General features: G+C 40.6%; 1 protein-coding gene across 2 annotated transcripts in view; it reads right to left on the bottom strand.

Moving 5' to 3' along the window:
- SPATA6 (spermatogenesis associated 6) overlaps positions 1-4,757 on the bottom strand; it is a 157,810-nt gene extending 153,053 nt beyond the window's left edge. For both annotated transcript variants that reach the window (XM_067726066.1, XM_067726065.1), the window contains exon 1: positions 4,506-4,757. In XM_067726066.1, the coding sequence (XP_067582167.1) occupies positions 4,506-4,556 (51 nt within the window). In that variant the 5' untranslated portion in view covers positions 4,557-4,757. The remainder of the gene's footprint in view (positions 1-4,505) is intronic.
- Positions 4,758-14,771: the final 10,014 nt, after the last annotated feature.

Genomic DNA, 14,771 nt, shown 5'->3' on the forward strand with positions numbered 1-14,771 from the left:
CTTCAGCAAGAGGTGCAAAGGGGCCTTAACTACATCTGTAACATTTTATTTCTTAAAAACAAAAATTTGCAGGAAACATGTAAAATGAGGATTTATTAAATCAGGGTGGGGGGAGATCACAGTATTTAGGTTTTCTTTTTCTGTAAGTTTGATGTACTTTAGAGTTAAAGTTTTAAAAAGTCTGTATTCCAGGGAAATTTACCACCAGCTGCAGCATAACTGAGTAAGGAAACCAGAACACGATCATGAATGTTCAGATGAACTGTGATTGAAAAGTACCCAGATCTCTTTGCCCCAATGCTATCAATAATTTGAGTGAGGTAGTGAGGTGAGGTGAGTATAGAGAAGAAAAATGGGAATTATACAATACAGACTAACCCCAAACTGACACAATTCAGGTAAAGCAAATTGGCTGATTTTACTGCCCAGGCATTGGGCTTTACTCTTGTACCTCCAATTTCTTCCTTCTATATACCTACAAACATCTCATGAAAACGTCACTACTGAATAAGAAGAAGAAGGTAGAGTGAAGAAGCAGCAAATATAGTTTTTCATATCAAAGATATGATGTTTCAAATATTAAAAGTGTAAGTGATGGGAAATATAATTTTTGGCTGCTCTTTATAAACAAGTTACTTTGGCATATTACATCATTTTCCCAAGATTCCTTGAGAAAAGTCACACTTTCTTCCCAGCAACATATTTTCTCTCAAGTCACGGCTCTGTTGAGCAACACAAAATATTGCGTTATACACCAAAACCTTTCATGTTTACTATGTTTTTGCTCTCATATTACCACAGTATTAAACATGAGATACCACAAATACAAGACTACAGCAAAAAAATAAACATGGAAAGGGGAGAATGGAATGAAGTGCCCCACTTCAAACAGGCAGGTAGAAATAAAACACCTAATTTCCAGTTTAGAAGAACAAATTAAGTATCACCGTGACGAGGAAAAATTCAGACAATAACACAACATGGGATATTCTGTATCCGAGCCTGGTCTCCAAAAGGTAGCGTGCATAAAAAAACTTTTATAGGAATGAATGTTCATAGTAGTTTTATCCATGACAACCACAACTTGGTAACAACCCAAATAATCAACAATAAAGAGAATGGGTAAACATGTTGTGGTGTATGATAGGACATGATACAAATCACATGATAGAATGCTACCCCACAATATAAAGGAACTACCAATAGGCACAGCACATGAATGAGTCTCAAAAATACGATGAACAGAAGAAGCCCACAGAAAATATTACACACTATATAGCTCATTTAATATGATGTTCAAGTACTGGCAAACTAATCTTCCCTGATAGAAATCAGAAGAGGAGTTCCCTCTGCGTGGGGCTTAAAAGGGGGAACAAGGGAATTTACTGTGGCGATGGAAGTGTTCTAAATCTTGATCCAAATACTGGTTGTATGAGTGTACGAATTTGTCTAAATCCACGGAGGGGGGAAAACATTGTGGGAAAGAAACAGTAGAACTGCTCTATGTTAAAATGGACTAAAACAACTTAACGACCAAATGCAACATGTAAACTTTGAATGGATCCTGGTTTGAAAAAGTTAACTATACACGCCATTTTTGTTGACAACTAGGAAAACTTGGAAATGGACTAGATACTAAGAAATTATGGATAATTATCTTAGGTGTGATAATAGTATTGTGGTTATTTAGAACAATGTCCTTATTTTTAGAAGATATATGCTGAAGTATTTAGGCAACAATTTACTTTCATATTTTTGGTAAAAAATATTTATTTTTATACATATACAAATATAAAGATATATCAAATTAACGTACATAGGTCATGGAATATATTCATTGTACTATTCTCCCAACTACTCTGTATGTTTGAAAAATGTCAATAAGGAGTTGCGGTTAAAGAAGATGCCCACTTACCTAGAGTGATCTTCAGGATACATTAAGGAAAGAAAACAAGCAAAGTGCAGACTAGCTTATATAATATGCTTCCTATTGTGAAGAAAAGTAAAAAAATATATATGGGAAGGGGGGATTGTACAGTGTGTGTGTGTGTGTGTGTGTGTGTGTGTGTATCTATTTGATTATATTACAAAGGGAAATACTAGAAGAATAAATCAGACACCAATAAAAATGGTTCCCTACAGCAGATGAAAATACATGGAAAACAGGTTTGAAAAGGGCTGGAAATAAGACTTCTCAGAGTGTATCATTTTATACAGTTTTGACTTTTATACCCCATCAATGTAAAGAATTAAATGAAATGGAAAAAAATGAAATTGAAAAGATGTTAAAAATATCTATGCTCACATGAATTCCTCCATTCAATCAAAGCCAAATCAATCAAGCTTGTCTAATGTGTGAGGTTATTAACGGTCTTTTTTGCTCCTTCTGAGCATCAGAGTCATTTAATGGGGTTTTTGCTGGTCAGAAAACTTAGCGTCTTCCTGCAGATCTGCCCCCTAAATAGTTGCGCAAACCTAGAAAAACATTTAGTCAAGCTAAGCCTCAATTTTCTCACCCATAAAAAGAAATTCAATCCAATGAAAGCTAAGATTTCTTAGAACTGTAAAATTCTGTGACTCAAATGTCTGTTGAAACAAATGAAACAGGAATGTTTCCACCTGCATAATTTCTTAAGCCACGATGAACAACAAAGCTCCATTATACAGCCGTTCACTTTCCGCCTGACAACTTATACTGGGGGGAAAGGGTAGTGAGATAACTTTTCTCTCTGACCCCTTCAGGCAGTAGTCAGTTACCACCAAGTGCTTGCTCTGAGCAGGTCTGGATTGACCAAGGAAGGAAAGCAACATCCGGTCCGGTCAGGCAGCTGCTCTCGCAGGCTGCTAAACTGCATTGGTTAGCAGAAGAGGAAGCAGCAGCCAGTAACAAAGTCTAGAGAGGCTGAACTCAGGAGTTTTACTAACTGCCCTGGGCGCAGCGGTTCAGGAAACTTCATGTATTCTTTTGCCAAATGAATCCTCCTTTACAAAAAGGCTGCCAAGCTTTGGCAGCTGTGGGACGAAAAAAACATCTGAAGCCAAAACTATAGAGTTTCTGACACTGCAGTGAGTAAAATCTCTGCAGCCTTAAAGATAAAGCGACAGTGCCAGAAACTTTCTTCTCCAAGCCTGCCTCACACTCTGCCCTACCCGGCCTTCCTTTCTTTAAGACGTAGCCAAAGACCTCAAACAGTCCTGTGACTTCCCTGGAGGTTTCAGGGACTGTGCTACAGCGGCCTCATTGTAATGTGAGGAAAGACAGCAAGGAAAGCAGAGGATGCTTTGTGGTGGGGGGATGGAGAGCCTTGACCGCAGGGCGTGCAGGAAGGAAGTGGGGAGGACACACACACACACACACACACAGAGTTTTGCTGGGAGATGAAAGAGATGAGAAATAAAAGGACTTAGAGAAGTGGAAAAAGAAAAAAAGGACTGAAGGAGGAATTTTGTTTCCAAACTGCCTGCAGGTCTAAAATGGAGGTATGGAAAGACTTTTGGGGGGATTTCCTCTAGAAGAGAGAGGCTGGAGATTTCATCTGAAGAGGAGAATGAGAGGGTCCTGTAAAGGATGAGGGGGAAGGAGATCAAAACCCCTTGGAAGGGTCTTGTAAGATTATTCAGAGGGATGGCGTTTGTTCATGGCATGGAGAGGTCCAAGGCCCTTCACTTGAGGAAGGGCAGGGGGTTCTCTGCCTCAGCTGGATTTCCACAGCAAGCTGGGGGGACACTATCCTCTTCAGCATGTCTGGAGAGTGACTGGGTGGGGCTGAAGGTCCTCTGGAGCAAGTTTAGAGAATTAGTAGTGTCCCTCTAAAAGCTGGTGCCTTTCTTGGAGTGAAGGGAAGGATAGGGGTTCCTTCTCAACATCGGGAGAGTTTGGGGGCTGGAGGGGCCTGAAATGGTTTCCGAGGTATTGGCCCTGGGGTAGATGGCAAGGTGCTGTGTGCAATGCTGACATATTTCGGTTGCGGGGTGTGGGGACTCTACTTTGAGAGGAAAGGCCCCTTCACTAATCAGAAGCTTGTTAATCTGTCTGAAAGAGGAAAAGCACCCCTCCCCACCCCCCGAAGGCTGGGGAGAAGTCGAGCCAGTAATACTCTCACTAAAAGAACTGGAGCAAAGAAGAGGAATTTTAAAAGAAGACTCTTCCCCCACCCAATTCACTGGAAAGTTGAGAGGAGAGAGGAGGACTTTCTAAAGTGGTTTGGAAAGGATTTGAAGGAACCCAAACTGGAAGTTGGGAGGAAGCTAGGGGAGCTGAGGTGGAGGGGTTCGGTGGGGGGCGTCAGGCCTCTGTGTGGCTGGAGTGGGAGGGCGTTCGTGATTTTGAGGTTGGGGAAGAGCCAAATGACACGGGATCAAAGCTCCATAGGGATGATTCGGAGGGTGGAGGAGGTTTCGCGGTGACCCGGGGTTCTCGGAAGGGAACGAAGGCGGCGACCCTAGTAAATTCCGGGGGCTGACGACACCCAGGCGGCGGCGATGGGGGCGCGACCTGTACTCACACAGCGGATCTCCAGCGCCAGGGCGCACTGCAGCGCCTTCACCTTCGGCATCCGCGCAGGGTTGGGGCGGCGGGGAGGGACCCCGGCCGCGGACCCGAGGGAGGTGAGGAGACGCGGGGCGGGGACGGGGAGAAGACGAGGTGGCGGCGGCGGTAGCAGCTGTGCCCCCAGGCCGGGGCCCGCGGTCCAGCCAGGGTCCCGCCCGAGCGGCAGCCTTGCGCGGGGCGCGGACTCGTTGTCATGGCAGCCGGGAGGGGCGGGGCCGGAAGAGACGATAGCGGGGACGCGCCGGAGCCGCGGCTCGAGGGCGAGCAGCTGGGGGCGGGACTCAGAGAACGACGGGAGGGGCGGGGGTCGGTCGAGGAGGCGGGGCTTCCGAAGGGGCGGGGCGGGGCGAGGCGGGGTGGGGCGGGGCAGTTCGTCTGTGACGTCAAGCTATGGGCCCAAAGCCAGAAGAAGAGAATAGCTGTATAATAGGACAGTGCGCAGGTCCGGGTGCTGGACTCAGGAGCACTGAGTTCCAACGTGGCAGTGGCAACTTGAGCTAGTGGCGTCCCCCCGCGGCCTCAATTCCTAAACTGTAAAGAAGAATAACGATTATTCGTTCTCTTATTTGAATTTCCTTACGGTGTTCAAAGCCATCATGAGAAAACAGGATTGGAGAAGAGACGTGCTCAATTCAAAGGCAGAACCAGGACTGGACCTCAGGAGCTCTCAAGTAAAAGGTTGCCTCCCTGAGAAGAGGGGCCTCAATCAAATCACCTTCCTCTTCCGAGTCTCCTATTCTGCGATTCTTCGTTAGTGCGTCGCCCCCCTCCCTTCAAGGTTTCCCGTCTAATCACCTGTGTATGCATCTCAGTGTATATTGTTTTAAGTTGAACTGTCAATGAGGGGCCAAAAATAGGTCCAGTTGCAAAGTGGCTGGGCCACAGACCATCGATGATTAAGGAAATCTAAGAGATTGCCCAAGCCAATCGTTTTAAAAATCATTTTTAGTGCGAAATACATTACACATACAGAAGTATAAAAAACAATTTCATCTTAAACAATAATAACAATAAAGCAAATACCTGTGCAACTAACACCCAGCTTAAGAAATAGAACGTTACGAGCACCAGAGATATGTCGCAACCATTGCATTGCCTTCCTCGCCCGGGAAATAACCACGACCCTGACTTTTGTTACAGTAATTCCCTTGCTTTTCTACATACTTTTGCGATTCATGATTGCATCTCTAAACAAGGTATTGTTTAACTTTTTCCTGTTATTGATGTTATATAAACATAATTAATACTATATGTATTCTTCTGTGACTTGCTTCTCTCACTCTTCTGCTGTAGGATTCTCCCAACTTTGATGTTGTGTAACAGGAAGTTTTTTCCATTGTTAGACAGTGGAATATGTCCAACATAACATATGAATATACATTGATTTATTTATGCTTTTTACTATTGATGGTTACTTGTATTCTTTCCATTTTTAGCTATTGTCAACAATGTTGTTATGGACATGTACATGTCCACTAGTGCATGTATGCTAGAGTAGGAGTGATTGACTGGGTGTTAAGTTTTGCACATGTGGGACTTTAATAGGTAATGCCACACCATTTTCCAAAGTAGTTCTACCAAGTAATGTTCCTGCGGGGAGTGTGTAAGAGTTCTTATTTTTCCACATCCTCACCAACATTTGGCATTGGTATTGAATGTTGAATTTTTGTGTATTTGGACTTGTGTAGTCTAGGTATCTCATTGTGGTTTTATTTTGCATCTCATTACTTTTGAGGTTGAGCACCTTTTCATGGTTTTATGAGTCTTTCAAATTTCTCTTTGTGGACTGCTTAGTAGTTCTCTTACCCATTTTTCTACTGGATTCTCTCCATCCCTCTCCCTCTCTCCTGATATACATTAGTTCTTCATATATTCTAGATACTAATTCTTTGTCTATTATATGTTGCATATAGCTTCCTAGTTTGTGCTTGGTCTTTTAATTTTCCATATAATGTGTCACAAACAGAACATAAATTAAGTCACGGGTTATGAGTATTCTTAGTTTGACCAAATAATTCTAAGTTGCTGTCCTCAATGCCACACCAGTCTACACATCTACAACCAATGCCTGAGTGTAACTATGCCCTCACATTCTTCCCAACCTTGGCATTATCAAGCTTTCTTGTTTCCCCTAGTGTAACAGATGTAAAGTACCATCTCATTGTTGAATTTCTCAGATTACTGATGCATCTGAGCATATCTTTACATGTTTATAAGATTTTTGCTTTCTTTACGATCAATCGTCTGCTCAGATTCTTTGCCCATTTTTCTGCTGGAGTTCTTGTCTTTCTTACAAGAACTTTTCTGTACTCTAGTTATGTATACCTTGTCAGTTTCAGACATGCAAATATCTTCTCCCTTTTTCATCTGTTCATAAACTTTTTCCAGGGTATACTTCAGTTAATAGAAATACCTAAATCAATCAATCATTTTTGCCTTACATTTTGTGTTTGTTTCTGACATTTTAAGAAGTCTTCCTTATTCCTAGGTGACAGAAATATGTCCTATATCTTCTTCTATCAACTTCATAGTTTTACTTTTCACATTTTGATGTTTAATCCATCAGGCCTCAATTCTTGTACATGGTGTTAGGAATCCAGGATCCAGGTTTTATTTTGTTTTGTTTTTTCTGCTAGAGAGTAAGCTAGATTTCTCAACAATACCAACAAAACATTCTATACTTCCTCTCATTTATTTGTGGCAGCACCTGTATCATATATTAACTACGTAAAATTCTGTCTTAAAGCTTCCTATTCTGTCCCTGTGTTCTATTTGTCTTTCTTGTAACAATATCACACTGCTTTATTACTGGACTTAATATCCATTCGGCAAGTTTCTCTCTCTCTCTCTCTCTCTCTCTCTCTCGCTTTTTCTCTCTCGATTGTTTAGTTATTTGTGATCCTTTATTGCTTCTTTTTATTTTAGAGTAAGTTTATTAAGTTTCTCAAGCAGCCCAACTGGAATTTTTATCGTTATACATTAAATTTATAGAATAATTCAGGGAATTGACATCTTTGTAATATTGCATCATCCCATCCAAGAACATAAAATGTTTCTCTATCACTTTGTCTTCTATGTTCTTTACTAGAGTTTTCAAGTTTTCTGCATAAATGTCCTACTTAATTCCTAGGTGTTTAATTATAGTTTTTTTCTTTCTACTATTGAGAACAGTTTCTTATTTTTCATTATATTTGCTAGTTATTGCAACTGTAGAGAAAATTTTATTTTTATAATTTATCTGTCAAACCTATTAAACTCTTACTGTTTGGAATATTTTCTCTGTTTGTTTCATTATTACTATTGATTTTTTTCTTACAGAGATGATATGCACTGTATTGGGTTTCTATTCCTGCCATAAGAAATTACTACAAACTTGGAGGCTGGAAACAACCCAAATTTATTATCTTACTGTTCTGTAGGTCAGAAGTCTGACACAGGTCTCGCTGGGCTAAAATCAAAGGACCAGCTGGGTTCCTTTCCGGAGGCTGTAGGGGAGAATCTGTTTCCTTTTCAGCTTCCAGATGCCACCAACATCCCTGGGCTCATAATCTCCTTCCTCCATCTTCAAAGCCAACAAAGAAGAGTCAAGTTCTTCTCACAGTGCATCACTCTGACCTACTCTTCTACCTCTCTCCTTCCACTTTTAAGGACTCTTGTGATTACACTGAGCCCACCCAGATAATTGCCTTTTCTCAAGCTCATGTGATTAACAATTCTAATTCCATAACCTTAACTCTCCCTTTGCCATTTTAGATAATACATTCACAGATCCAGGGATTAGGATGGAGGCATCTTTGGGGGATTATTATTCTGCCTACCACAAGCACCAAAAGGAATGATAATTGTATTGCATCAAAACACATCAGATGTGTTAAAAATCCATGAGGTGGTAAAGTTACTCAAAGGGGCAAAAAAGCATGAGTCAGCTTTGGGTGATTTAAGAACCAACTAATTCTGAAATCTGGTAAATAAAAAGAAAGAATCAAGCATTCATACTGAATTTCTCGTTGGAACTATACCTCAGGGTGACCAAGGAGTTGATGAGTTTTCTTTATAGAAAACTCCCAGAGATAAAGGAACAGAAAGAATAAAGAATAAGAATATTCATGGCTATTAAAACCATCAGTGAAAAGCTGATGAGGATTTTTGTCATAGATAGGTCAGTTCGACAACACTTAAACACACTGACCAATCTTAACATCACAAAAAGAGATAATCAGACGTTATGCCCCTTCCGGGATAATGCAATAAAATACCACCTTTCGAGCCAAAAAAATCAAACTTGAATCTGACCAAGCATCCAAATAAGTCACCAATGTACAGGAAATACAATATTTAAAGTAACTAACTGGTGAAACAAAATAGGGATGTAAGCAGCAAAATGAAGACAATATGATTTTTCTTCAACAAATTGCAAAGGAAAAACAAAAATAAAAACGAAAAGGGAGACCCTGTGGACCCTGTGTATTAAAAGAGACTAAAGAGACATAACCTAATATAAAGTATTTATGAGGCAAGAGGGGAAATTTGAATGCTCACTGGATATATGAAGATCTTGAAGAATTTTTGATAATTTTGGGGGGAATGATAAGAGTGCCCAGGGTCTGGTTCTTAAAAAAAAGGAGCCCTTATCTTTTATAAAGTCATACACACTGAAGTATTTATGGATGAAATATGATGTCTGGGATTTGCTTTAAAAACCTCCAGTGGAGGTGGGAGTTGTTAGTGACGGACAGTGGGTGAGGGTATGGATAAAACAAATCAGCCATGTAATTGTTGATGGCAAGTATGTTGGAGTTCATGACACTATTTTTTTCTTTCTTTTTTTTTTGTATATTCTTAGTTCTATATTAATTCACACAAAAGAAAGTAGGTGTTGAACAGTGTCAAATGCTTTTTCTACACTGATTATTGAGATAATCATATGGGCTTTCAACTTTAGCCTATGTGTGAAATGAATTACATTGATAGTTTTCTGATATTGAACCTTCCTTGTTGTCTTACACTTTGTTGTTTTGTGAATACGCTTTTGTATTACGTTAGCTAGTATTTCTTTTAGGTTTTTGCATATATGTTCATAAGAAACTTGGACCTATAATTTTCCTTCCTTTGTTTGTTGTCTTGTCCTGGTTTGGGAATCTGGATTCTAAAATAAGAGCATATATTAGACTGCATACTCTTGTCCACAGATCTCTGATGTTCTCTTCATTTTTCTTCAATCTTTTTTTTTCAGATCCTTTAGATTGTACAATTTCTGTTTATCTGTCTTCAAGGTAACTGACTCTTCTGCCATCCCTAATCTGATGTTAAGCCCATTCAGTAAAATTTTCATTTCAGTTCATGTGTTATTCAGTTCTAAAATTTCCATTTAGTCTTTTTTTTTTTTTTTTTTTACTTTCCACATGTCTGCTGAGATTTCATGCTCACTCATTAGGACCATATTTTCCTTTACTCCCTGAACATATTTTCCTTTAATTCTTTGAACATATTTACAATAACTGCTTTAAAGTTGTAGTATGCTATATCTGACATCTGACATCTATACCAGGTCGAGTTCTGTTTCTATTAGCTGCACGTTTTCAAGACTATGAATCACATTTTCTTGTTTCTTTGTGTGTCTAATGATTTTTTTAATTGAATACTGGATATTTTGAATAACACATTGTAAGACCCTGGATTCTGGGTTATCTATTATCTTTTCTCTGAAGAGTGTTGACTCTTGTTTTAGCAGGCAGTTTAATTACCGGCTGATTGCCTTAAACTGGTGGAGACTTAGCGATAAGTTGTTACTACAGGTATGTGGAAAGCCCAAGATGTTTCTATAGCCCCTCTAACTTGGTAAGACCCAACTTTCCAAACTCTGTCTCTCCTATGGGTTTTGCCAGGCTTGGTTATAGACTTTGTTAAGGCAGGTCTAGTGTGGGCCTTTCTTCTAAAGTGCAGCCTTTCTGGTGTATCAGCTGGATTCCAGAAGTATTAACAAAGTGTTAAAAAAAGATCTGTCCACAATGGAAGGTTCAGAAATCCAGTGTCCCCTAGCACTGCTTGATCTCAAGTATCTCTGTTCTGCTCCCAACCCTGTAGCAGCTGCTAAGTGGCAAGCCTCAGGTGGTCTCACCTGTGCATGTAAAGCTCATCCCTCAGCCTTGAAGTTTTGGGGAAACCCCTCATCAGTTTCTGTGCTCTCTCTGCACAGCTCCTGTCTTAGTTCAGGCTGCTAGAACAGAACATCATAGATCAGATTGCTTATAAACCACAGAAATTTATTTCTTATGGTTCTCGAGGCCAGAAGTCCGGTCAGAAGTCAAGATCAGTGTACCAGCACAGTTGGGTTCTGGTGAAAGCCCTTTAATGGGCTTCAGATAGCCATTTTCTCGTTGTATCCTCACATGGCAAAGAGGGTGAGAGAGCTCTCTGGGGTCTCTTATAAGAACACTAATCACATTAATGAGGGCTCCATTCTCATGACCTAGTTACCTCTCTCTCAGAGGCCCCAACCACAAATACCATCGCACCGGGGATTAGGATTTCAACATGTGTATTGGGGAGAGGACACAAATATTCAGTCTATAGTGACTAGTTTGAAGGTGTTGCCTCTGTCACAGCCTTCAAGTTTCAGCCTCATACAAAAATTCAGCTGCCAATTTCCAAGCCCCAGGTGTAGAGTTTTTGGTGAAAATTCTAGCAGGTCTGAATAGCAGCATTGTGAGTGGCACCACTATAATTAACGATATCTCAGGAAGATGTATAACTGCAGGTAGCAGATAAAACAGAAATAGTACCACTTCTACACTTCCTCTCCTTTTATCCTCTATGAAATTTTATGGGAAGTAAGTCCAATAAAAAATGTAAGCTCTTAATCTTTCCCAGAGATCCTACCTCATTTGATGAATACTTGGTGGGAATAGGTTAGAACATTTTTTTTTCCTTTTATATAGTCAACTTTGCATTTATGAAGGGAGAATGGTAACTTAGACTCCCTGGCTAAATGGTCAGAAGGTCAGAGACATTCTTAAAGACCTCTGTTATCTTTCATTCATGTTCAGTCTCTGTAAAGGAATTGACGTAGTGGCACCAAAGTCAGTGTCTTCATTAGTTATAAGCCTAATAACAATAAGAATAGCCATAGTAACCATTCAGTGATGGTTCATTATATACAGGCATTGTACAAGGTACTTTATATCCTTAATTATATATCCCACACATCTGTACGAGGTATTTGAATCCTCATTTAAAAAACGAGGAAGCAAAATCAGAGTAAATCCTTGCCCACACTCACACAGATAGTACCTGACCCAGCAAGAATGTAAACTTTAGTCTGCCCTGTTCCAAAGGTAGCCTTCTTTCTGCTATAAAATGCTGGCTCTCATTATTTATTAGTTTAATATTATCAATAGCAAACATGCCACTTAGTTTAAGATACAATACAACCAGGTAATCATGATGACAACAGTAACTCATATTAATAGAATATGTTATATATGTTATTATGATCTTGTGTCTGAATATAAATTTGTGTTTCTGATAGTACATTTCTATCACTTAAGCTGATTCTCAAAATGGTTCTGTGTATTTTAAAGTAGAACTATTTCTAAACCTCTAATGCTGGACTGCCGGCTTATTTATCACTGAGCTTGGTATGGAAGGTTTACAAGAAACAAGACTTTTAAAATTTCTGATGGAGTTTGAAATGAAAAGATAAAGCAGGAATCACTCTGTGGTAAGAATTTTCTTATATAGAACAGTATGAATTGTACCCCTTGGAAAAATGTGTTTTGTCTTGATATGTATTAGGCAGCTATAGTAATACATACCCTAAAGAATACTTTGTTTTATTAAGCTTGTGTCCCTATGTAAGATATGCCAGTTCAGCCAATAATAATTAGATTGCCATTCCTCTGACTGAGTTTTAGAAAGTAATAAGCCAATGAGGAATCACTTCCCATTTCTCCTATAACAGCCTTAGAGAAAATGGCCGCGTAACAGGCCAGCTTACTTTAGGAAAGCAAGAAGTGGGTGTGGAAGGAGACACGGTAAAAGTTCTGAGCCCTAGTTACAAACTGAGTCTGCTGGAATTGGGATTACTTCCAACCTGGGGGGCAGCCTCCTGAGACTCAACTGTACTGGCTCCATTGCAGGAAAGATAAGGGCCTGGGTACCCGTATGAGGGTCCCCAAATAGCTAGGAGCACTGCATCGATGGTAAGCCACATCCATCTTAGAGAAGACTTTCTGAACAAGGAAGGGTCCTCTTGTGACGTTGGAGCTAGGTAGCTGCTGGGGGAAGGAGGAGATGCTGATGTAGATATCATTTGGTTTTGTCCACAGCTACCAAGCTTTAACCTTCTGGAGCACTGAGTCCTGGAGGTAAACTGAATAATGGCCTCCCAAAGACATCTACGTACGAATCCCTAGAACCTATGAATGTTGCTTCCTATGGCAAAGGACTTTGTAGATGTGATCAAGTTAATGACATTGAGATGGGGAGATTATGCTGCATTATCCCGGTGGGCCTTATGTAATCACAAGGGAACCAGGAAGAGTCAGAGTCAGAAAGAGGGCAACGTGATAATGGAAGCAGAGGGGGAAAAGGTGATACAGGACCATGAGCTAAGAAATGAGGACAGCCTTTAGGAACTGGAACCAGAGGCAGCAGATCTGTCAACACCTTGATTTTACCAGACTCATTTCAGACTTATGACCTCCAGAACTGTAAGATAATAAATTTGTGTTGTTTTAAGCCACTAAATTTGTGGTAGTTTGTTACAGCAGCAGTGGGAAACTAATACAGTACTTGATTTGGTCACATTGCAGGTGGATAGGGAATTCCCTGGCAGTCCAGTGGTTAGGACTGGCCATTTTCACTGCTGGGGCCCTGGGTTCAGGGAAAAAAATTGCAGGTGGACTAAAAGTTAAAAAGGCTGACTGTGAATTTCTTAAACGAATCCAGAATTAATTTTGCAACAGGAATTACAAATTTAAAAATCATGACACAAATAGTGACCTCAGGGGACTTTTCAAGTCCTGCTCTCAGGAAACAAATAATGCCTGGGCAGTGTCTGTTGGAGGTGGTTTCCTAGCACACTAGGTGATAAGCAGCCCCTTCCAGTCCTTCCTAGGCACCTGCAAGTTTCAACAAAATGTAAGTCTAATACCAGTCCCAGAAAATAAATCAGGCCTATTAATTAAGAGTGTAGACAAAAAACATAAGGCCATATTGGCACCAAATGACTGCCCTCCCACCCTGTGCACCCCTGGGAATTCCAGTTTGGATATTCTTTCTCAAGCGGATGTGGCTGCCAAGGCCTCTGGGCATCTTCATTTCCCCTTGTTCTTGTAAGAAAGAAGAGTGGAGATGAGTTGGGTCTCTCCGCATTTCCTGAACAAGATATGCAGCCTGACCCCTACACTGAAGACCCCTTTTTATACTGCTCCTCCCTCAGTGTCTACCCATCAGAACAAGCCTGACTTCTCACCTCTTCCTAAAAGTTCTGGGAATTTTTTAAAATAAATAAAGTTGGTTTAACCACCTCCCACTTAGAGAAATAATGGTTGACAATGTGTAAAAATATATATTGGTCCCACCCTGATTAATTAAATCAGCATGCTTGGGAGCAAAGTTTAGGCATCTATATATATTTTTTTTTAATTGTTTTTTTTTTGTGATACGTGGGCCTCTCACTGTTGTGGCCTCTCCCGTTGCTGAGCACAGGCTTCGGACGCGCAGGGTCAGTGGCCATGGCTCACGGGCCCAGCTGCTCCGCGGCATGTGGGATCTTCCCGGTTTGGGGCATGAACCCGTGTCCCCTGCATCGGCAGGCGGACTCTCAACCACTGCGCCACCGGGGAAGCCCAGGCATCTATATTTTAAAAATTTCTCCAGGTGATTATAGTCAGAATTGAGAACCACTGATCTAAGCCAATCATGAACACCCTATTCCTGGCCAAATCGTAGTCACCAGTATTATGGGCTGAATTGTGTTTCCTAAGATTCATAGGTTGAAGTATTACCCCCCAGTACCTCAAAATGTGACTGTATTTGGAGAGAGGGTCTTTAAAGAGGTAATTAAGGTTAAATGAGGTTGTTGGGACGAGCCCTAATCCAATGGTATCCTTCTAAGAAGAGGATTTTAGGACACAGATACACACAGAGGAAAGACCATGTGAAGACACAGAGAAAAGATGGTCATCTACAAGCCAAAGAGAAAGTCTCAGGAGAA

Source organism: Pseudorca crassidens, chromosome 2 (genome assembly GCF_039906515.1).
Source record: "Pseudorca crassidens isolate mPseCra1 chromosome 2, mPseCra1.hap1, whole genome shotgun sequence".
NCBI classification, from domain to species: domain Eukaryota; kingdom Metazoa; phylum Chordata; class Mammalia; order Artiodactyla; family Delphinidae; genus Pseudorca; species Pseudorca crassidens.